This window comes from Pseudorca crassidens, chromosome 14, assembly GCF_039906515.1.
Source record: "Pseudorca crassidens isolate mPseCra1 chromosome 14, mPseCra1.hap1, whole genome shotgun sequence".
Taxonomy (NCBI): domain Eukaryota; kingdom Metazoa; phylum Chordata; class Mammalia; order Artiodactyla; family Delphinidae; genus Pseudorca; species Pseudorca crassidens.
This window is the reverse complement of record NC_090309.1, coordinates 84,023,326-84,049,595: the sequence shown is the minus strand read 5'-3', so window position 1 is coordinate 84,049,595 and position 26,270 is coordinate 84,023,326. Positions and strand designations below refer to the sequence as shown.

Below are 26,270 nucleotides of genomic sequence, written 5' to 3'. Positions count from 1 at the left end.
GATGTTGTTAAATGAGAAACTTGTAAGATATATACATGTATCCATCACAATTTGACCATAAGAACCTAATAAATTTAGATATCAAGGGTTATTTGTTAAGTCATCCTTATTTCTTCCTAGATATCCTACTTAAAAGTTTTTTTTTTTAAGGGAAAAACTACCAATAATATGGTTATTTGATCAATTCTTATCTTCTTCATTAGACTGCTAATTCCATAAAGGCAAGGACAGTGTCCATTTTTGACCATCATTTAAATCCTAGAATATAACATAGCAAACTCTACCACAGAGCCAATAAATATTTAATGAATGATAAAAGTTAACACCTACTGGATAATTAATAATAAATAATAACTGCTAACATTTATACTTGGATATCTAGTAGGATGACCAAAACTGAACTCCAAATCTTCACCCCTGAATTTATGTCTCCTATAGTCTTCTCTATTTTAGTAAATGGCATCCTCATTCTTCTAACTGCTCTGGCTAAAAACCTCTGGCTCCTCTTTTTCTCATATAGCTCATAAAAACTCATCAGCAAATCACGTCAGTCTTACCTTCAAACAGTTTCAGAATCCAACCATTTCTAACTACCTCCACTGATACCACCCTGGTCTGACATTTTTTACAGGCATACCTTGTTTTATTGCACTTTGACTTATTGTACTTTGTAGATATTACATTTTTTACAAACTGAATGTTTGTGGCAACACTGTGTCGAGCAAGTCTGTTGGTGCCATTTTTCCAATAGCATTTGCTTACTTCATGTCTCTGTGTCACATTTTGGTAATTCTCACAATACTTCAGACTTTTTCATTGTGATTATTATATTTGTTACAGTGATCTGTGATCAGTAACTGTTCTGGGGTGCCCCAAACCATGCTCATATAAGACAGCAAACTTAATCAATAAATGTTTTATGCGCTCTGACTGCTCCATTGACCTGCTGTTCCCCTGTCTCTTTCCCTGATCTTGGGCCTCCTTATTCTCTGAGACACAACAATATCGAAATTAGGCCAATTCATGATCCTACAATGGCCTGTAGGTGTTCAGATGAAAGGAAGACTCGCACATCTCTCATTTTAAAGCAAAAGCTAGAAATGATTAGACTTAGTAAGAAAGGCATGATGAAAGCCAAGAGAGGTTGAAAGCTAGGCCTCTTGCGCCAGTTAGCCAAGTTGTGAATGCAAAGAAAAAGTTCTTGAAGGAAATTAAAAGTGCTACCCCAGTGAACACACAAATGATAAGAATGCAAAACAGCCTTATTGCTGATATGGAGAAAGTTCAGGTCGGAATAGAAGATCAAACCAGCCACAACATTCCCATAAGCCAAAGCCTAATCCAGAGCAAGGCTCTAACTCTCTTCAATTCTATGAAGGCCGAGAAAGGTGAGGAAGCTGCAGAAGAGAAGTCTGAAGCTAGCAGAAGTTGGCTGCCCGTGAACTTTCCCCATAATGTCAAAGAGCAAGGTGAAGCAGCAAGCGCTAATGTAGGAGATGCAGCAAGTTATCCAAAAGATGTAGCTGAGATAATTAACAAAGGTGGCTACGCTAAACAACATATCCTCTCTGTACATGAAATAGCCTTATACTGGAAAAAGAAGCCATCTAGGACTTTCATAGTTAGAAAGGAGAAGTCAATATCTGTCTTCAAAGTACAGGCTGACTCTCATGTTAGGAGCTAATGCAGCTGGTGACTTTTAAGTTGAAGCCAATGCTCCTTTACCATTCCGAAAATCCTAGGGCCTGTAAGAATTATGCCAATCTACTGTCTATGCCTTATAAATGCAACAATGAAGTCTAGATGACAGCACATCTGTTGCCAACATAGTTTACTAAATATTTTAAGCCCACTGGGGAGACCTATGCTCAGAAAAAAGATTCCTTTCAAATTATTATTTCTCATTAACAATGTACCTGGTCACCCAAGAGCTCTGATGGAGATGTACAATGATATTAATGTTGTTTTCATGCTTGCTAATACAACATCCATTCTGCTGCCCATGGATCAAAGAGTCATTTCAACTCTCAAGTCTTATTATTTAAGAAATACATTTTGTAAGGCTATAGCTGCCATAGACAGCAATTCCCCTGATGGATCTGGGTACAGGCAACTAAAAAGTTTCTGGAAAGCATTCACCACTCTAGATGCCAGAAGGACATTCGTGATTCAAGGGAAGAGGTCAAAATATCAACATTAACAGGAGTTTGGAAGAAGTTGATTCCAACCCTCATGGACGATTTTGAGGGGTTCAAGACTACAGTGAAGGAAGTTACTGCAGACATGGGGGAAACAGACTCATTGTTCTCCACCCCAGAACTCGGTTTTCTTCTGAGAAGATACCATAACTTGCAATTTTTTGATGCTGTTTCCTTGTATTGTCTGAGTCCCATATTAGAATGTAAGCTCAACAAAGGTAGGGATTATCCAAAGAGGAAATAGCAAAGGTATGCCAGAGAGCAACTGCTACGGGGTTGATAACAAAACAGAGACACCAGATGTTAAACAGCATTGCAGGCACATTCAATTTCCAGTCAAATAAAGAGTGGAGTAACCTTGATGATTTCCTGCACATTGAGGTGAGACATCTTGGGAGAAAGAACCATGCTCTAAAGCAAGGCCTACTCTAGCACTACCTAACATAGCCTTGTAATACCAAACCCTAAAAGATCAAAAGGGGAGTAGAGTTTGGAGTCCTTAAAAGGACTTGGGAAACAACCTGGTCTTTAAACACATCTATATTTACAAAGTAAAAAACTAAGGCTCCAAAAGTTAAGGGTTATCAGCAAGTAACTGGACATCTTATTAAAATGAAAATCAACACTTGTCAAAGAAAAATAACAAAATTCAGAGTCTCTATCACATATCAAAAAGGATCTGTACATAATTTTAAAATTACCTGACAGGCAAAGAGGAAAATGTGACTCATCATCAAGAAAAAAGCAGTCAATAGCAAACATCCCCAAAAGATGTTGGATTTAGCTAACAAATAGTTTAAATATTTCTTATAAATATGTCCAAAGACCTAAAAGACAGTATGTTAAAGAAAAAAAGGAAAAAATAGTATCAATGAGTGAACAGAAGTAAATACCAACAGAGAAATGGAAACTGAAAAAAGAACCAATTGGAAGTTCTATAACTGAAAAATAACTAAAATGGAAAATTCTTTGGAAGGACTTAACAGAGAATGGAGATAGAAGGACAGTCAGTGAACCTGAACACAAATCAATCTAGAGAATAAAGAGAAAAATGAATAAATGAAAATGAATAGAGACTTAAGGGCCTACAAGACAATTTTAAACAGTCTGAAATATGTGTAAATATAAACGGACTAAACACACAATTCACAGGCAGAGATTATGAGAATTAAAAAGCAAAACCTAACCTCATATATTTTAAATATAAGATCAAACAGGTTAAAAATAAAAAGATAGGAAAAGATACACCATGCAAACAGCAAGGATAAGAAAGTAGACAGAGCAATATCAATAACAAAGTAGACTTCAAGGCAAAGAGAAAAAAAGGATAATTCAGATAAAAGGAGTAATAATTCATCAGAAAGGCATTAAAAATTCTAAATATGTTTGTATCTAATAAATAAGCTTAAAAATTCATGAAGCAGGGCTTCCCTGGTGGCGCAGTGGTTGAGAGTCTGCCTGCCAATGCAGGGGACACAGGTTCGTGCCCCAGTCCAGGAAGATCCCACATGCCACAGAGCGGCAGGGCCCGTGAGCCATGGCCACTGAGCCTGCACGTCCAGGCTCCACAACGGGAGAGGCCAAAGCAGTGAGAGGCCCGCGTACCACCAAAAAAAAAAAAAAAAATTCATGAAGCAAAAATTGACAGAACTAAAGAAAGAAACAGGCAAATCCTAATTTCAGCTGGAAATTTTAACATCCCTTCTCAGTACTTTATATAACAAATAAATAAAACATCAATATGGATAGAAAGAAAACACAGCCCAGGATGAAAACTGCCTAATCAAATTATAATTAGAAAGGTTATTATATCAATGGTTTATATCACTTATTATTTGGAAATACTTTGAAATTTAAAGTATTTTAAAATATTTTGAAATTTAAAGTGTTTTGATACACTGTAACTTTACATGAAAAGAATCCTATATGCCAAGGGCCAAATAAGTTATGATGAGGGTCACAGATTATATCCATCTTCTATATTAAATTACTAAACTGGAAAAACAATTCCTTTGATTTATATGGTGTTATGCCATTTATAGAATGCTGAAAATAAATATATGGGAAAGCAATATGAAAACATGGGTGGGAGGGTGGGGGATTAGAGTATGAAGAACCCTAGTCTTAAAAGTAGAAATCCCTTCCACAGTAGATAGACCAGCTTCTTACTTAGCAAATTATCTCAAAGCAAATGCTCACTCCAGCAATGCTTTTAATAAAATGTTGTGGGTTTTTTTTAAAGTTTAAAACATTACTAAAAAGAGACAGCTAAGGTACTCTCTCTTCTGTATTTATGCCATTCTTCAAATGTTCACTTATTCTAAGAATAAATCGGATTTCAGTGTTATCTTAACTTCATTAGAAAAAGCAATCATATAACAGTAAAAGCCAATTAATTTATACCATAATATTATTTATGCTTGACTCAGACCATGACAAGAGTTTTAAGAATTCTGCTATAAAGAACAGCTATGAACAGAAACTAAAAGATATTTGTCAGCTAGTAGGAAAGAGTTAAACATTTATTTACGTTTAATCTTTTATATATGAATTAACAAAAACAAACCTAGAGAAAAGAGCCATTCATTCAAATAAACAAAAACACAGGCATAAGATGATTTTCTGAACATGAGAAAAATGCCTGTTCTTGGTGCTTTATTCTTGGTGATTCTTTATGCAAAACTGTTTCCCTTTCTGTCCAAAATGCTTACAATAATCTAATATCAAAATTAGTTGTGTACATGTCTGCTTCATAAGCTCCTTTAAGAACAGAATACAATACAAACTTTCATTTGTGAGGCTGCCTAGTGGTTGGCACAATGCTGAATTATCCAATTTAACAAATTCAGCAAAATTATAGCTATGAGATCTATAAAACTTTTAATAAATAAAGACAATTTTGGTTAGATGTTCTAGGTAATGAGGCCTGAATTTCATTTAAACTACTGTAATAGAACACTTCACAGGCTCATAACACAAGAGTCAGGAACCACCAGCTTGTAGTCTTTGACTTTATCTACAGAACAAACAGTAAGAGGCAATAGTTGTATTCATGCCAAACGTCTGCCTCATACCTTAAAATACATTAGTACTAGTATTACAAAGTACTACAGTAAAGCACTGTTATTTTAGGAAAGCTGGTTTCCACTGACCTTCCTTGTGAGGATGTCTCCTTCTGAATGATTCTATTATAATCTTCCTCAGCATCTCTGTATGCTCCCCTTTGTTCTCTAGCTCTTTCTCCTTTATTCAATATGGATGGATAAATAGATATAGTAGCAATTCATTACAACAATGCAGAGAGTACTGCTTAAAAGCATGGATGTAGATGTCAACAAACCTGGGCAAAAGTCCTAACTATTTATGTACTATGTGGCCAATTCACTTAATCTCTCTAAATTTCACTGAATTCATCTACTTAAGAATCTCACAGAATTGTTGAAAAGATAAAACAAGATAATGAATATAAATACTTAGCACACAGAATATAGTCAATGAAAATGTTAGCTAATTCCACCACAGACAAATGGAACTCAGTTCATTCTGTTATGAAACTTTACATGTGTCTCCCCAATGTCACTAGTCCATGATTACCTAAAGGACAAAAATATTGCTTCTCTTCCAATGTCTCTATTTGTTAGAGAAAAGAATGCTATATTCCTAGTTTCTAATTTTAAAAGTGGATGAATGCAAAAGTACCAGCTAATTGACTATACGTATGTGGGGAAAAAAAAGATAATAAGGGTCAAAACAGTTAACAGTTTTATCTCAGCTGATGGAATTCTGAGGGATTTTTATTTTTTTAGATTTGCTTATTTGTGCTTTTTATAGCTAATATGTACTTCTTTAAAACAAATTTTTTTTAAGTAGATGAAACATTCCTAAGTGTAGCTAGAGACATGTTTGAAAAAGTCCTAAAATGGACCTAGATCTCCTAGCGCACTGTGGACAAAAACTTTTGAAAATCATTCTAACCAAAATGCCCCATTTGAGGCTTTAAAATTTATTTTTAATATCAAAAATTACAATAGATTATTTTTACAAAAAGAACCAATGCATCTATTTGACAGATCTGGAACAGTTATTGTGTGCTGCTGAGGTTTCCACTAAAGACACAAGAAAAGCGTGTCCTGCTTTCTGCCAGGTCTGGTTGTGGCAGCTAAGACTGAATGGGGGAATACAGGAATTACAAAAACATGGAGGAAGGGAGATAATTTACACAAATCAGAAATAACCTTGTAACCAGCGAGGAGCCTGTTTTATTCCAAAAAGGACTAAAAAATCTGAGTTCACATGCCAAGTATTAGAGAATCATTTCCCATACACTCTTTCCTTCTGGTTGGTTCCACTTTAAAACCTTAGTTTAAAACCATTTAAATTAAGAGCAAGCCAGTAGGAGATTTTAAAAAAACACAAAAACACCAAAAAACAAGATCTTCATCTCATATCAGCCTTGAGTTCTATCACTGAGAATCTGTATCCCCTTAGCATTCTGGATCCCCAGGGAGCACCTGAGCCCAGGGATCAGGAATAATCACAGTCAAGTCACATCAATGAAAACTTTCTACATTTCAGGTTCTGTGCTGTACAGGATATAAAAAGACAAGAAAAATCCAATCACTTATATGATCTAGCTGCACAAACACGTCCTTTACCAATGTTCAAGACTGAATTAACAAATGGCTCCATGGTGAGGGTTCCCCCCTTTCTCCCTGCTGCTCTACAGATATTCCTACTAAACTGTGTACTTGACTAAAGAAGATCATCTTCCCAGATACAGGTGAACTATTTTCAGACACACAGCTATGAACTCCTCATGGGAATGCCAAAAGTACTGAAAAGACACAGTTCCTGCCCTCAAAAAATTTACAATATAAAAAGATTCAAAGAAGTATACATATAAACTACAGCACAAGGCATAATATGGGAAATTAAATAAAGCAATCATAATTAAAAGATGCAGATGAGAGAGGGCACACTCAAAGGGTAGGAAGGAAAGCAAAAGGAATCAGGAAACTTCTCTTTTAAAATAAGCACTGAGAGTGAGTGAAACAACATTTTTGGAGGAACAGACAAGTAAACGAGAGCATGCGCTGAAATAAGTAGCCTGCTCAGAAAGGAGAGCATGATGGAAAATAAGGGTTAAAAAGATTAATTGGTGATATCTTAAATAAGAGGGCCTAGAAGGCCGGGACGAAGACTTCAATGCTTCATTTAGTAGGCAAGGGAGCCATGAAATGCAAAGGAGAGATACAATGAATATATTTTCGAAGGGTCAATTTGGCAGCAGTTTGTATTAGATAGATCTATACTTCCCACCTTCATGTATCTCATTATAGAGAAGTGGGGAAATAAAGAAAACAAAATGAAACAAAGCATGTATGTTAGAAAAGCCCCATAGTTGATTCTATTATACCCTTATTGGGGTAGGAGTGGTATGTGAAAATACAAGGCTATGAAGTATGGGGAAAAAAGTCTGCCAAATAGTAATGTGGGTTCAGCTGAGCTTGGAGAGCATGAATCTGCAGAAGATTTAATAAATCCAGTCTTGGTATTTTCTCCATCAGCACTTCCCGATCCAAAATCAATAGTACAATGGTGAAACTGTTAGCAGAAGTAGAAAACAAAGCAGGACACAAAGTAGGCCCTCATACCTGACTGGGAATGAAAGGGTATCTTGGAGAAAGGCGATGGCAGTGAATACCCCCCCAAAAGTGGAGAGACTAGAGAAATATTATGAGCAGGACTTACTGAAAAATTAAATATAAGAAATGAGGGGAAGAGAAATCAATAATGACTCCCAATTTTTTGGCTTGAGCATCAATTGGGTTGATGCTAGAGTCATTTATTTATTAAGATGGGAAAATAAGAGAAGGAACAGATGGAAGGAAGAGCAAAGTTAGAGAGGGAATCAAGCATTCTAATTTCACATATTTTAGATGTCTGTGATACATCTTAATGGAGCTGTCAAATAAGCTACCATGAATATGAGTTTGGTGAGCAAAGTAGAAAGTTCTGAGCAGTAGCTATAAATTTGAGCCTTGACATCACATGGATTGTATTTAAAGTTAGAGGAATGCATGAACTTGCCTTGGGAGAAAATGCAGATCAAAAAAAATAAGAGCCTAGCCTTTGGGAACTACAATACTTACAAGTCAGGAGGAAAATGAACCACTAAGGAAACTGAGAAGGAACAGCCAGTAATGTAGAAAAAATGGTGTTTCAAGAAAGGAGAACTAAATACTTGTAAGAGGTTGATTAAGATGATAGTGAAACACCATGTAGCCAATAAAATTACATACAAAGTCTATATTGGCACAGAAAACTGGTTATGGCCATAGAGCAAAGAGAATGGACTCTGGAGTCCTCTGCCTAAGTTCAAATCTCAGTTCAACCACTTAGCAGCTGTGTGAACTCTCGCAAGTCATTTATCTTATCTACCTGAATTTCCCCATCTGTAAAATGGGAATAACAGCAGTTATACCATCTAGAAAGACTGTTGTAAAGACTGGTTACTATATACCACTTGCTTAGCAGCCTGCCTGGCATGTTGTAACTGTTATACAAGTGTGTGTTACTATTTACTGCTGCATAATAAAACACAGGTTGTAAAACCATGTACATAATATGGTCCCTTAATATACATATATTACACATATCTTTAGAAACAGAAAAGCTGGAAAACTATATATCAAAGTAATAAAAGTAGTTATCTCTCAGTAGTGGGACTGCAGGTGATTTTAAAAAGTATAATGTTGGCTTATTTTATTATTCTACTATGAACATATTTGATATATAAATAAAATAATTTTTAATTTCAAGAGAGAAAAATTAGCATTGATGCAATTTTTATAACGCAATACAGGAAGGTTTCAACTTTCCTAGAATGAAAATAATAAAATATAAATATCCACTGAAAATAATTTGACACTAGTTTTGCAACAGTCCCCAAATATTTCTAATTATCAAAGCACTAAAAGATTACCAACAGGCTGGTTACCTTTATGTTTGAAAATGGGAATCGAGAGAAGACATGATAGAGATTTTCATATTTTACCTAATTCTAAGTAATTTAGACCTTTGAGAATGAGAATACATTCATATATTAATCTGTGGAGCTTTAAATAAAACCACCAAGAAAAAATTTAATGTCATATTTTCTTAAGGAGAATGAGTAGACAATATCGCAAAACCAATTAAAGGTTTCCAAACTCCAAAATAATAAGATATAGCTTCAAAATAAAAATATTTCCACTGTTACCATGAAAACTTGTTTTTATACATCTCACCCGAATAAAGAATCACATATAAGTAATTCCTAACATATATGCATTACATTTAAGAAGATTAATTTATAACTCTACTTTTAGAACCTAGACCACAATTTCTTTCTGAAACTATAACAGTTTCAAAACAAAAGCTCCATGGATGTAAAGGTGCCTTGTCTGAGTAGTTTACCTGTTTAATGTGTTGACGATACTTATATGCTTATAATGATACTTGACATTTAATAAACATTTGCTAATCAACTAACCAAAGGAATATCTGAAGAACAATGTATATTCTACTAATAGAGAGGAAGACTGTATTTTTACCTTAAGAAGGCATTTGCAAGGTTACAATTTATAACTTTCTTTTTCAAAGAAAAGAAAATTAGTGTCCAAGTTAATAAACATAAACAAAAAAAGTAAGCATGCATACCATGGTCAAAAGGTTATCTCACTGGAAAGTTCATCCCAACATACATACATACATACATACATACATACTGTAGTGGGGTGAATCATGTGTCCCCCTCACCCACAATTCACATTTTGAAGCCCTAACCTCTAGTACCTCAGAATGTGACTGTATTTGGAGACAGGGCCTTTAAAGACATGATTACATTAAGAAGAGGGAGTTAGGGATGGTGCTAATCCAACCTGACTGGAGTCCTTATGAGAAGAGGTGATAAAGGACATACAGAGTGACACACCAGGGATGTGCATGCACAGAGGAAAGACCATGTGAGGACACAGTGAGAAGGTGGCCATCTGCAAGCCATGGAGAGAGACCTTGGAAGAAACTAAACATGCTAACACCTTGATCTTGAACTTCTAGCCTTCAGAACTGTAAGGATATAAATTTCTGTTGTTTAAGCACAGTCTGTGGTATTTTGCTATGGCAGCCCTAGCAAATTAACATACATAAATATATATGAAAGTAAGGACAAGACTTCTGATTATTTATTCAAAATTAAAACTCATTTAATGCCATAAATCCACAGAAACTGACAATAGTGACAACAGCTAATATTTACTTGATACCTACAATGTGCCACGTCCATGGTAAGTACCACATATGTATAACATAATTTAGTCCTCAAAAAACCTCTTATAAAAGTTCTATTATTAGTGCCACTCCAAGATAAAGAAATGAAACCTTTGATGACAGGAAATCTGCATACCATAGAACAGAAACAAAAGTAGATGGCTTTGACTGTTTTTCCACAGTACCAGAGTACTTTATGCAAAAATATCTATTAAAAGTTGAACATTACTACCTTAACTATAAAAACATGTTTTGTTAAGCCAATACGTGAAATTAGTAAATGAATCTTTAAAAGGACCTTAACTGCTTTTCCAGCAGGCTCCAATTTTAGCCTACAATTTATTACCTATTCACTATGTGTCAGATACTATTCTAGATATTTTCCATATATTAGCTCATTTCATACTCATAGCAACCTATGAATAATGAACTATTATTATCTTCACTTTACAAATGAGGACACTAAGTCACAAAGAAGTTAGGTAGTTGAGAGGTCTAGCTCCAGAGTACATGCTCTTTTTTTTTAAAGCCAGTTTTACATTTATTTATAAATCCATTTCAAAATCCTTGATTCACCTTTTTTTTTTTTGGCCACACCTCGCAGCATGTGGGATGTTAGTTCCCTGACCGGGGATGGAACCTGCACCCCTGCAGTAGAGGCACAGAGTCTTACTGGACCACCATGGAAGTCACCAGAGTACATGCTCTTAATCAATATACTACACTGACTCATATTATGTTCCATCGAAATGAGATGTGATAAAATATTCCAAAAGAGTAGAATCCAAAAACAAGAGGGATATTAGATAAAACCATCCATTGTTGTGGACCTTTCATGATATAAAAACATAAATGTACATCTCCTCTGTAGATAGGGGAAATAAAGACAAAAGACAACAAGCTGAACAAATTTTGCCCTCCAGGGATTATAGAACTTTTCAATCCACGAGAAATGCCTTTTCTGATGAGGAAATCTACACCCAAATAAATTAAATGACTTGTCACTCTCCTGACTCTGACATTTTCACATGTGTTCCTTCTGTATTTTAACTCCCACTCCATCCCCACTTCTTCATGTGGCCAACTCCTTTAACTTAACTCAAATGTCACTTTCTCACAGCAAGACCTTTCCTAACTGCCCAGTCTGAATAAGGCACATTCCTCCATTATTCTCTCTCATAGCACCCAGATCTTTTCCTTCATGGCATTTATTGTAATCTGAAAAAACTTTACTTGTTTAAAGTAAAATTGTTCATCTCCTCCACAAAACTACCACTTTCAGCAAGATAGAGGCTATGTTACTGTATCTTTAGAGGCTAGCACAGCTCCTAGAACATAACAGATCCTGATTAACTATTTCATTGACGGATATAGATAAATGCTCTGTTTTATGTCTGACAATTAATTGCTAACATTTACTAAACACTTATTATTGAATATATTCCAAGAACTGTTCCAAATGCTTTATATATATTGTCACATTTAATTCTTCCAGTAATCTCATGAGGTATAAACACTATTGTTATCTTCATTAACAGATAAGAAACTAAGCACAGAGAGATTAAGTAACTTGTCTGAAGTCACAGCTAGACAGTAAAAGAGTCTAAATTCAACCGCAGGTAGTCTGGACTCTAGCTCTTATACTGCGGTATAGTTGCTGTGACATACCAAAGATACTTTTACAATAAGAATTTTCTTCGTGGAAATTGACTGGTAGGTCCTCTGTGACAACGTATTTTTACTTGACCAGAAAAAGCATTTCACAAGGGAAGACACACTTGCACCTACTACTGTAACACTTTCTTCAGATGAGTACAAAAAATAATCATAAAGATGTGCCAAATATGGAACATTCCCTACGTATCTGCCTAACTAACTTATCTTCCACATACGAATCAACTTCAAAAGGCTATGGGAGAAGCACTTGGGCTTTTCCCTTTTCAATCTCATTCTTCTTTTTAAGAGTCCCTGCCTAAGGTAACAACCAAGAACTAAAGCCAAAACAAACATGTACAAGCTCTCAGGTCAGGTCATCAAATTAGTGGAACATTAAAATATTTTTCATTTTTAAAAACATATGACTTTGTTTCTGCATATCCTGTGGCCAAAATGAAATATGGGATGGAAATTAACAACAAAAATAAAAGCCTCTGTTTCTATGTTTTCCCTTCCTTTAACATATTGAACTTTAATGATCAAATTAATCTAACACAGAACAATGACTACCCTGACACAAAAACATGACAAGTTAAGGTCTGTCATATTTCCCCCCAAAAATGCAACTTCAAATTCTAGTGTTTATTCCCTAACCACAATGAAATAAGTATGAAGAAACAATGTGCCTGTTTCAAATACATGTATTGTATTTGAAACATGCACACAGTAGTATGACTCCTATATCAAATACTAAATAATAATAATGGTTAACACTCAGAGAACACTACAACCAGGCTTATCTATTTTGTTAATTCATTTAGTTTCCTATAACGACCCCCATAACATAGTTGTTATTATCTGTATTCTACAGGTTGGAACTCAGAGAGATTGAGAAATCTGCCTGAACTCACCATGATCTTTTGAGTCTGACCATGGCAGAGCTAGGATTCAACTACTTTATAATTTCCCTATCTTATAGAAACTGTCATATCAACAGTCATGTAATCTAACCGCCCACCCTACCCACTAGAGCATTCTACCAGCTGAAGCTTCAGCACTTTCACTGACTAAGAACAAAAATAAAACAAAAACAAAACCTCATTACTTTCAAAGGCAGCCCATTCTTCAAATCTACTCCCAATCAACATCTCAATTCCTTCAACCATACCTCAGATGGCATTATTTCAAGTCCCTGAGCATTATTCGTCCCTTTTAAAACAGGGCAACAGGGCATCTAGAGTGGATTAAATATGCCAGGTATGGCCCAGTCATCTCAAATGAGAGAAAACCTTATCTCTATTATCTCAGAAATTTATTACAGCAGTCCAAACTTTACTATTTTGGGTAGCCACATCACCAATGACTTTTGCCTGGTTTACATTTAGGAAAATTGTTCTTTAATTCATAATCACTGTTAAGCAATCTATTCCTTGAGTTCTTCACACCCAAGTACTGGTCATTATTCCGGTTAAATTTCACTTCTTCTATCTGGCTAATGACCTCCCCATTTGATGATTTCTGGGTTTTGGCTCATCTTCATACTTCAGTTGTAACTCATTTGCAAAGTTATTCAACATGCCACCATTGCCTCCATACAAGTCATTAATAAAATGTTTAATAGGAGAGGAAAGAATCCTAAAACCTGACCTTGGAGATCTCTGTCCAAGGAACCATTCATGCCTTCATCGGGCTCCTTAGAATACAGCTACTAACGTAGTTATAAAGCTCCCTATCCATATGCTTATTCGTTGACACTTCTCCATATCATCCTCAAGTATGTCAAACTTTTTCAAATATCTTATGGATATATATTACACCTATTGCACTATCCTGATCTACAAGTTCAATAAGCCTATCAAGGAAAGAAGGAATGAAAGAGAAAAAGACAAAAGGTTAGTCTGTCATGACTTGTTCCTAGAGAAACCCATGCTGGCACATAGTCAGTTTTTCTTGGTGCTCCATCATGAATAAAGCACTATTAAGTTAAAAACAGAATTTGACTCCATAGTTTAACTATAAGAAGAAAAAAAAAAAAGAAGAGTTTCATATTCGGGTGATGAAAATAGGAATATTACATTATAGTTCTTCATATAATAATATAAATAAAATATCTGAAATATTTGAAAACATTTAGAAGTATTTCCAGTGCTACCACTTTGGTCTACAAAGGTAAATTTTATATTTACTTTCAGTTATTAAAATGCCTTTGTTGGGTTTCTCGTATATCTAAATAAATCTCAGTTAATTAAGCAGAGAGGTTATTAATCTGAACATACTAAATAAAAACACAGTAGTTCTGGAAGAATATTAACTGCTAGGCAGATCATGAGTGAAGCCAAGTTGGCCTTATTCTAAATCCCAGTGTTTCAGAGCTGGAAAAGACCTGGTATTTATAGCACAATTATCTCTTTTTATAGATGAAGATACTAAGGCTCTCAGAGATGGAATGACTTGACCAAGCTCATAAAACTAATTTTCTGGCATGGCTGGACACAGAAATTAGATTTACTCAAGGGCCACTGATAATGTTTCACAAAACCATGTCATTAAAAGAAATAATAAAAAGAACAAAACATATTCTTTCTTACCAGCTGGACTTCACCAAAAGCACCTCTTCCAATAACTTTTACAACATCATAGTCTTCTGCCTTCATCTGTAGACCTCTGATCTTTTTCACAATTTTCTCATCTACAGTAAAAAGATCACCATAATATCAATCACCATATTGATAAGCAACCTTTTAAAATAATCACCATATTTGTAAACAAATTTTTATTTCAAGAAACTGGGCTTAGTTTCCAGCTAAGTCCGTCAATTTTTAAATGTTGCTATTTAAAACTCTAAGACACATACACTTTACATCAAAGGACAAAACTCTCTGGCTTAACACATATAAACACATTAATGACTACCAAAAAGTAGCAGTTAAACTATTCTGTTTCTGACTCTGTTGCTTGGCAAGTTATATGACAGCTGAAACTATGACGATCCAGGCAATCCTGGAGTACACTCTGAATCACTGCAGAAAGCTGCTATGAAAGTACACAAGGCTAATCTCAATCATCAATATTGGTAGATTACTTCTTTGAAAAACAGTAATCACATATTGTAGATTTGATAACTATAGATAAGATTTTTTAATTAGGAAAACAGCCTAGTCTCTGATTAATTCCAAATTAAAGAGCATACTGTGTTCACATAAAGTGTATATAATTATTTTGAGAATTTCTTATTCTCAGAATTCAACTTCATTTACAACTTCATTGCAACATCAATACTGGCATATATTAATAGTTACTACGTTTATGGCAATAACTGTTATCACATTATCTTTCATTAACTAGACTGAAATGTCTACATTTATACAAACATAAAGCTCATTAAGTCTTCTGGATAATGTAAAGCTAAGTCTTAGAGTTGTTAACATTAATTAAAAACTTCTCTTGGAACTGCCATAAATGACCTGTCCTGAAATTCTAAGCAATCTTAATTTAATCAAAATCTTGAACTTTACCTACTTTACATACTTTGATTTGGCAATTCTGCTTTGAAATAAAGAATATTAGTATTTAAATAAATCAAATAGCAAACAAAAAAAATTAATAAGTTAAAAGTTTGTGGACTGTAATAATACTAATTAAACATAAATCTCTATCAAAAGTAGAGTCAGGGCTTCCCTGGTGGTGCAGTGGTTGAGAGTCCGCCTGCCGCTGCAGGGGACACGGGTTCGTGCCCCGGTCCGGGAAGATCCCACATGCCGCGGAGTGGCTGGGCCCGTGAGCTACGGCCACTGGGCCTGCGCGTCCGAAGCCTGTGCTCCGCAGCAGGAGAGGCCACAACAGTGAGAGGCCCGCGTACCGCAAAAAAAAAAAAAAAGTAGAGTCATATGATCAAATATGAAATTTACACATACTTACATCTATTTAAGAAATTATCTATATTTTTGTTTTTCCTCAAAGCAGGGAAATCCAAATCAAGGACCAAGGAATTTAAGCCATCCTGTTTAACAAAAAAATAAAAAGAGAAAAAAGAAAGTTGTTACAATTTTCAAGCATTCAAGATAAAAAGCCTTTAAATTTTATTGTTTTGTTCTCACTGAGTAAATGTTAATCCACTTTGATATGAAACTGCCCCCAGTGGCACCATATCCAATAGCTTTAAATAGTTTCCTAACTTCTGCCAGAGAATATTAGGGTTGACCCTATCATGTTTTCCATTGTACTTTTAGCCAAGAGAAAAACGTCATTTTAGAATATGCATCCACTATTATTTTTGCTAGTCAGATGTCTTTTCTCTCTTCCAATGTCCAGTAAAATTTTACCAAGCTTTTGACTTTAAGAAATACACCCAGACTAGTTCCCATTCATTCAACAAGCATTAATTTTGTGCCTAGTGTATACAAAGAATAGAAAATCTAAAAATAAGTGAGACACTAACTATCCTTACCCTCAGGAAATTCAGGCTCAAAACTAAATTTCCCCTAAAAACATGAAAACAGGATGATGCACTGTTCAGGTTTCTATTTTCTTCTGTAAGTTTTCTGTTATTTTCCAGACTTTCTACAACAAGCATGCATTAAATTTATAATCAAAATATGAAAAAGTACATACATATAACTTGGTGGGAGTGAAAAAAACTAGTAAGAAACAAACCAAGTCACAAATTACTTAATGGATATGCTTGTGAAGAAAACAGTATTTTTAAAACACTAGTGCATATATTGTTTCATCCCCAAGTAAATGAGGAGGGCAGAAGGACATATTCTCATTTAAAAAATAAACTAAAGTTCAGAGAGATTAAGTGACTTTGGCATGCCCAAGTCTTGCTATTAGAAAATGATGTAGCAAAATACTACCTAAATCTTAGAGGTTCAATATACTTAACTCATCTCCCTCATCTCAACCACCAGTGGAAGCTTGGAAGGGGAAAGAAGGAAGCTGGAGGATTACAGAAAACAAAACAGTAATAAAGAGAACTTTTGAGGATCTGGGTAGGGAGAAAATGTGGGGAAAATTACATGCAAAACTTAGAAAGGTAACTTGAGTTTTTAATTTACTAATTCTAGAAGAACTGAAAGTTATCACAGAGAAATAGAGTTACACAAAGATTAAATAAACAGGAAAAAATCTGGAAAGTTTATAAATATTTTCCCATAATATACCCCACTAGTGTAGAGTCAGAGAGCTTTTTCAGCAGTTGGAACACTTGAACAGTTGCTCAACTCAACAATAATACTATTTTGGTTTTTTAAAACTATTTCTTAAAGATCACATACTATTTCATTTGTGCATTAAGTATTTTGGTAATATTTATTTTTGAATAATACTAATACCTTAATTTGCTAATAGTTTACATCAGAAGATAATGTAGGGGTAATACATATTTATATATTTACATTTATACTTGAGGTTCTATGTTTATAAATTTTTACATTTGAAACTTATTCTATTTAGTACCAATTTTTAAGAAACAAATTCTCAATTTTTAAAAGATACTAGTATTTTCAGTACACAAAATTGATACTGAGTTACAGTTGCTGGATTACCTCAAGACTTGAATGAAAGCCCATGTCTATGACCATCCTCGTTAAGCAGTTTCATATAAACCTTAGGAGGTTAAGATTTTTTTTTTCAGTGTCTTGTGATTTCAACTGTGATTCTTTTCATAGAAAGTGATAATAAAGCTAAGAAACTTTTAAAAGAATAAAACTTATATTAAAGAAAAGCCTACAACTAAAACTTCAAAGCAATGAAGAAAATTAACACTATCTGTCCCTTTCTCTACTTTCAAATGCACAGAGATGACAGGAGAACATTTAAAAGTCATAGCCCCACTGAAAGGAAAAAAACACCACCACCACAAAATATTCAAGAACGAGAAAGAAAAATGCTAAGCAATGTAGGAGCTAAAGTAGGAGCTACAGTCACAAAGATCTACTGGACTTCAGGGCAGAAAGCAATAAGACCAATAACTGAGAATTAAAAGAACCTAAATGTGGTAATGGGCGAAAACCAGACTGATTACTGGGGTTTAAAACAGTAGCTGGAGTGAAAATCCCAGCTCCTAAAAAAGACACTAAAAAAAAATCTTATTGCCCAAGTTTCATATGAAACTGCATAAAGAGGTAGAGCAGACACAGCTTTCAAGTAAATCTTAAGCTAAGCCCCCAGAACTTGCCCAGTTACCAGATCTCCCGCATCTCTAGTATCACTGGCTTAAAATATGTGAATCAGCTGTAATACTGGAACTGACTTGGGTTGTCTGTACGTAAAAAGTTAGCATCAGAGGACAGTAGAGAGAAAAGTGATTTATCCTACTCTCTTTCTGAATAAACAGGTACAAGCCAACATCCAATTTTTCCCATTACAATCATCATGGTGGAAAAAAGTATGTACAGAATGGCCTATTTTCCTAACTTTTCCTGAACACAGAGCCTTTTATACTTTAGTTGCCAAGAAGGAACTACTCTCACTATAAACTGCTCCTAAATATCTAACTGTTTTTCAATCTCCAAATAAAATGCACCCACCAAGGAAAAAAAAGAAAAAGAAAAAAAAGGAAGGAGGTTGGAAAGACTTCACCAACCTGGAATGTCTAAAGTGATAAGCAAAATGATGGAGACATCCTTCCAGAAATTTCAATTGTTAAATGCAGCAAATTATCTTTTAGCTGAAAGTTTCATAATGTTATGAGTTGTGAGTATATGGGTGGTATTTAAAGCCATAAAACTAGATAAGATCACTAAAGGAGTGAGTGTAGACAAATAAAAAAGGACCAAGGACTGAGTCCTGGGATACACCACTTATTAAGAGATTGTGGAGTACAGGAGACTGAGAAGCAAGCAGTAAAGGAGGGAGAAAATCGAGACTGCTGTGGTACCTTGGAAGCCAGGTGAAGCATGTAGCAAAGAGGGAGAGAGTGATCCACAAAATCAATATGACTGGTAAGTCAAGTAAATCAAGACTGAGACGTTAGACACTTTGAGATCATCAGTGGCTTCTATAAAAGCTATTTAGATCATAAATTTGTTGTTTCCAAACCACCGTGCACCACTTTCTTAGCACTTGTTTTTCTATAATTGCTGCGTGTTTAAAAAACAAAACAAAAACCTCCTTTAAGATGTTACTGGGAATTCCCTGGCGGTCCAGTGGTTAGGACTCCGCACTTTCACTGATGAGGGTGCAGGTTCAATCCCTGGTCGGGGAACTGAGATCCCGCAAGCCGCACTGCGCAGCCAAATTAAAAAAAAAAAAGATGTTACTGTGAGTTCACATTCATAGACCCTAAATAATACCAAGCATTCAACTTGACCATAAGTTATGTGATACCTTACGGTCTATCTACCAAAAACTATAACTAAATTACACAGGTCAATACAGTATTTATTATTAATAATAGGAACTTTTCTTGACTACTTTGTACCATGTGCTGAGCACAGCTCAACCAATCAACATTTTAATCCTCACAACAATGTATAAACTAGGTACTATTATTATACTCACATTTAGTAAGTACAGAAACTGAAGTTTAGAGAGGTTAAAAAACCTGCCCCAGCCAATACATTTTATAAGTGACAGAATCAGAATTTTATGATACATTTATACTTTATTACTGAAATTAAAGTTAATAAAGTTATTCCTCTAACAGAATACTGAACAATATCCACATTTTAAAGTTAAGACAACAAAATAGGAAACATATTTCTGTGTATCTGCTGTACAGATAAGTGACCAGGAAGTGTCATGTAAATGAATTTGTAATATTTACATTTTCGCCTTCTGTTATTACAACTCCAAATACAAACACAAAAGTAAAAACAGTGGGGCCAAACAAATCCATCGCTAGCGTATAAAACATAGATTTTAAAGCCACCCTCTATGCATGCAGAAAACCTTCTGAATCTTATGTATACGCCATATTATTTTTTATAGTAAACTTTCTATTTCACCTAGAAAAATCTAAGTAATATTAACTAATCTGCTATCATTTATCAATATCAGTTAAATAAAATACTTAATGCTTATTTTATAATATAGCTTTGTAAGTACATTAGTTTAAGATCTGTCAACCAAATTAATGACAAACTAAATTTATCCTGTCCCCTATCAAAAAAGAATATTTGAAGGAAAAAAAAAGTTATCTAGGAAAGTAAGAAATTAAAGAGTAATGGGTGAAAGTGTATTGCACATATTTTGTGTGATATATGTTAACTTCACCATAAGCTTGAGTAGCTACTTTAACAAAGCGTAAGAATTGTTTTCTGGTTTGCTTTTATGAATCTTTACCTATAGCTATAGTAAAATCAGCTCTTAAAGCTCTCTACAAAACAATATAGGTGGTACATTAATGAAGTAATAGGTGTCTAAGAGAGTAATATTCATATTTAGAACAGTTAAGGGAATATTATAACAAAAACTTGCTTAAAACCTGAACTCTGAATTGTGAGGAAGGGGAACCTCTGAACAAAGAATACAGTTCCCACTGATCTTAAGCCTTTCATGCTATATATCAATACATATAGTATATATACTTTTCTCTCTCTCTCTCTCTCTCTCTCTCTCTGTGTGTGTGTGTGTGTGTGTGTGTGTGTGTGTGTGTGTTATACATCATTAAAACTGTTTTGGATGTACTGGACAACAATCAATTAACTGACAAGATAAAAACATCACAGGGCAAATAAACAGTAAAACATTTAAAAACCTGTATGCCATCACTATTCTCAGGCATTTTCACATATCTTATCTAATATACTGTCTACTTCATCAGAGAGGAAGTATGAGACAAAAATTAGTTAAAAATTCCCCAAGTTTGCTAAGTTTCAATGAAGGTTTTCTATTATAGAGACTTATCCTCCAAACACTTTTAAATCCTTATTTGTGTTTGAAGCTGGGAGGGAAGGGGTCATGCGGAGTCATACAACCTTAAATTCTGTATCCCATCTTCCAAGTAAAGAAAAATAGGTTTCTTGTAATTTTTAAAACCAATCCGGCAATTGTAAAGGAGAGTGCACTGCTGAGTGAATCTGAGATGGAATTAACAGAATTTCAAACACAAAACTGTCCTTCCCTATTATTAGACATGTCACTATTATTTGATATGTCACTACAGTTCTCACTAATATTTTTTAAGACTACAGAAATTTAACTCTTTCATTTTATATCCCACATAAAAACAATCACTGAAAATATTTCAGTATCACATCCATTATACTCACAAACATAATATCCTCAGTTTTCCAGGCAAATATTAATCAAATCTAAACAATGAACTTCTTAAGGCGCAACCAAGTACTTTACAAACCAAGTTCACAGGAAAATTAAAGGGCAAAAATATATACCCACAAATCACACTAGGAAATCAACATTCATTAAGCCCCTACTTTGTGCCAGACAGAGTAGAATCACTTTCTCATTTAATTCTCGTAAAAACCCCCACTGGAAAAGGAATGTATTAGGAAATGGAAAAGTGTTTTGGGACAGAGCCATTTTGGTACATAACAAAAGCAAAACTTGTAATCAGAAGTAGCTCTTTCTGCTACCCATACAACTACCACTAGGAACAGTGAAGAACATTTCGGCAAAACAAAAATAGTTGTTGGTGGTTGTTTTTAAAGCACATGCTCTTTTCTCCCTCTGACTACTTATGTAGCTGTACAGACTCAATGGTCCACCTATCTATCTATTTATTTATGACTGCGTTGGGTCTTCGTTGCTGCGTGCGGGTTTTCTCTAGTTGCGCCGAGCGGGGGCTACTCTTCGTTGCAGTGTGCGGGCTTCTCTTTGCAGGGGCTTCTCTTGTGGCGGAGCATGGGTTCTAGGCGCACAAGCTTCAGTAGTTGTGGCACACGAGCTCAGTAGTTGTGGCTCGCGGGCTCTAGAGCGCAGGCTCAGTAGTTGTGGCACAGGCGCTTAGTTGCTCCGCAGCATGTGGGATCTTCCCGGACCAGGGCTCGAACCTGTGTCCCCTGTACTGGCAGGCAGATTCTTAACTACTGCACTACAAGGGAAGTCCCTGGCCCACCTACTTTTAATGAAAAAGCAAAATATTCTTCTCAGTAGAACTATAGAAGCAAGGTGTACCTCCTCCTTACCCAGGAAGCAGTATTTCTTCTACACATCTGAGGGAATTTTTTTTTTTTAGTAACACTTCTAAAAATTAGAAAAACTTTTAAAACCTTTTAGATTCAATATCTGTCCCATCTCTCTTTTGTCCACTGTATGTGCACTTCCCTACAAATAAAAGAAGTGAGCAAGTCTCGGTAAGGGAATCTAATGCACTATATTTTGGTCTGTTTTACATTTTGGTAGTCTATAAATTTTTATTTGGCAGAGAAAAGGTCTCATTGCTAAAACAATTTGAAAAATAGTAGTTTAGGCAAATCTAAAGTTTCTAAACGCCGATTACCAACTATCATTTCATACAAAATTCCGCTGCTTATTGATCAATTTCTGGCAATAACTGTACTTCAAGTAGGAACAATTTCTTGTCAATCAATTTAGAGACACGTTAGTATCACTGGTTGAAAAGAAAATTACTTAAAAACACTGAACATAAAATCATCCTTAACTGGAACTCACAAATAGCCATAATTTCTCCTACACTCCAAGGGAGTAGTTAGCGAAACAAACACATATGTGAACTTTATTCTGACAACCATCTTCTATGGCTGATAGCTCTATCTACTTCTACCCTAGTACTCAGTACCATATTTCCAAGTATCCAACAAATATCCAACGGACCTCAGAAATCTCCCAAGTTGGGTAAATGTACTCAATGCGAATGTATAAGATGATCCACTGAGGTGCAAGAAGAAAATATTACAATTTTACACATTTAAGCTTAAAAAATTTTAAGTTTAACATAGAGGTTTTCAGCAACATCTCACTCTTGTTACCTTTCATTGAATTGTGACATACTACAGCTGACATGTACCCAGATTTTTAAAAATTTACTAGTAGAAAGATTACCAAGCAGATTGAAAAGCATTCCATTTTGGGGTGCAGACATATGCCAAGGCTTACCAAACTGTACAATTTCATTATGTACAATTTATTTTATGTCAATTACACCTCAATAAAGCTATTTTTAAAGTGAATGTAATGTATATAATCACAGATTTAAGATAATACCAAAATGCAATTAGTACAAACAAACAAAAGAGCAGTGTTAACTCTTAACCTACTCCTTATATAAGCTCTTATTGCCCAAACTATGAGGCTAAAAACAATGGCAAGCTAATCACATCACCGCCCCCCAAAATTAAAGCCTATTTGAAATATGGAATTACATCCAAAATCATTAATGATGTACTGCTATAATCTGAATTTCTGTAACACAAATTATCCCATATGTAACTGGCAAGTAAGGGAATAATTTGAATATTAAGTAAAATATGTGATTTTTTCCAGCTTGTTAATGTTTTTAAATGATGGGCAAACTTTCTCAAGTTAAAGAGAAAGCCTTAGCAATATAGAATGACATTAAGAAAAAAGCCAAAAATCACGCAGAAATGCCTTACTAAAGTACAAATAGTAGCTTCAAAATCCCCTACACTGTTCATGACGTTAAGCTATCTAGTAAGGTTACAAGTGCAGTTGAAAAAGCTGAGAAGATATTTTTCCTTTGTTAAAAACAAACAAAAACCTGATAAAGAAGGCTACAGAAATAAAGGCCTTCATAGGCCTAAATCTCAAAGAAAAAAGCTCAAGCCTCAGGGTTTAAGGCTACTGATATTCAAATGTCTGTGATGCTGGGTACAAATGTCAACAGAGATTTAACTTTGTTGCTATTTTTATTTGAATTATTGTTTTTGTTAGCGTTATGGTTAAAATTTGTATAGGTTTTGCACAGTCTGTTCCTACTCTATTATTCTCATAAGCCGTGTTATTTATGGTGCATGATTTTTGCAGAACACAAAGCTTTTCAGAAATTCATATTTCATGTTAATGACTGAAGCCATCACAATTTAAAACCTAAACAACAGGAACATGAAAAATATCTCTATAATTATTTGCATAATATTTAATGCCTGTGTGCTACCCAGAATTTTACAAATTTTCATTGAGCTTAATGATAAATGTTTGAAAGCCTTGTGTTTTAGTTTTGTTTCTTTTTTAAATTATTTTTATTTTTTATTAAAATAAAAAAATAAAACTTGTTAGTTTCTTTAACATCAGAAAAAGGTTTCTTTTTTTTATTTTTTTGTTTTTAATTCAGACATCATTGGGAAACACTGGATTTTTCTAATGGCTGAAATGTATGAAAAACAATATGGTAAAAAACTAAAATACATTTTCTTGAGACCAAGTATCTTTGGAACGCACACACAAAAAAAATTGAAAAAGTTGATGTAATAAGCAACAAAATAAATTACTCCATAAAAGAGGTTTACTACACAATTGGAAGAAAGTACACACTTCTTCTAACCTGATCAGTTAAAATATGGTTGGATACTGTTGTAATGAAGAAAATATACTGTATTCTCAATAGTAAATTACTTCTTTAATAAAACTAAATTTGAAGGAAAAACCTCTGTAACAGTAACCACTGAGAGAGCTGATACTTTAGCTGAAATACAAAACTGCCTCTAGAACTACATTACATATAGTATATAACATGCAATTCATTCAGTGAACAGCTTTTAGAACTAAGAAATTAAATCCGTAAGAGCACAAAGTGCTATAACGGCATCAACACTGTAAAATTTATAAAAATAAGATTTTTAAAGTTGACAGAACTTTTCAATTCTTTGTAGTGAGATGAAGAACGACCATAAAAAATTTTAATTTCACATAAAAGTTTTCTAGCTATCTTGTCACAATGAACTTTAAAAAGCTATTGAACTTAGAGATGAATTACCATTTTTCTTCTATTCTATAAAAAGGCAAGTGTTCCAAATCTGATCTTGCCTATGATAACGAGTACTTACTAATAGTATGCTGGCAGACATTTGGGGGAAAAAATTAACAGATTTTGTCTCAGTAAAGGTAATATGTTAACAACAAATGACAAAAGAAAAACTTCCTTTTTAGAAGAAATTCTTGCTATGGAAGGAATATTTTTGAAAAAGGGTGTGTCTGGAAATGTTTCCATCCATATGTGAATTTTGCAGATAATAAGATGCTTGGCCTATCAAAATTGTTTTTTAACTTTCACATCCATGTTTTTAAAATTAGAAAACATAATTTTCTGACCCAGTTAAAGATGTTCAGCCATATGTTAAAATATAAAAATAAATTATTTCTGATTTGCTTTCAAGAACTGTACTCATCAGAGAAAACAGCAATTTACTAACCGAATTTCAACAACCACACAAAAAAGTTGTATAGCTAGTGGACGGAACTGAAAAATGAGTATTGTGATTAATAACTGCAGCCACTGATATACTGTGCTTCTTCCACTTGTATCCATGTATCTTTGTGAAATTAAAAAAAAAAAAATCCTGATAGTCCTTAAAACGCAGTAGCAAAATAAACTGAACTTCAAACCCGATCTTCAGTTCACTGTACAACATGAAGCCAAAACTTTTAAAAGCAATTAAGCATATTTAATTTAATGAGAAAAGTTTTTCTGGTGTCATAAATATCTAAAAAATATGTTTATAGATTTAGCTTATACTTTTGAACTCCTGTTTCATGTGTATTTTATAACATACACAGTATTTTAATAGATGTACACAAATTATAAATAAGACATGTCTATTTGAAGATATTTCAAAACTCTTTTACTGATGTAATACAAGAGTAATAGTCTGAAGATCACAGATTCCTTAAACGTAATGAATTTTTTATTATCCTTAAAGGTAAACATTTTTATTTTTCATATTTAAAGTAGCGAATATATGCCCCAAGACTGTTGGGTAAATAAATATTCAGCCAGCATCTTGGCATCAACATAACCAAAACAATTCATATTTTCTCATTCAAATCTTACCTACTCTATATCTAATAAGCAGTGCCATTTTATGTAAGTCAGATTCAGAAATCCTTTTCTTTGTCCTTTACATCAAGTCATTCCCTCTGTACTGCTGATACTTCCTCTAAGGTCTCACAGGTGCTTCCTTCTCCACTCCAATCCCCATTATGCTTTGCTCAGATTCTGATTAT

The 26,270-nt window shown here is 34.3% G+C and overlaps 1 protein-coding gene across 1 annotated transcript in view; it reads right to left on the bottom strand.

The window, feature by feature from the left end:
• Positions 1–26,270, bottom strand: part of ROCK2 (Rho associated coiled-coil containing protein kinase 2) — a 137,284-nt gene that overhangs the window by 67,628 nt on the left and 43,386 nt on the right. Inside the window, exons 2-3 of the mRNA XM_067703687.1 lie at positions 16,083–16,164; positions 14,753–14,853 (exon numbers count right to left, since the gene is read on the bottom strand). Of these exons, the coding sequence (XP_067559788.1) occupies positions 14,753–14,853; positions 16,083–16,164 (183 nt within the window). The remainder of the gene's footprint in view (positions 1–14,752; positions 14,854–16,082; positions 16,165–26,270) is intronic.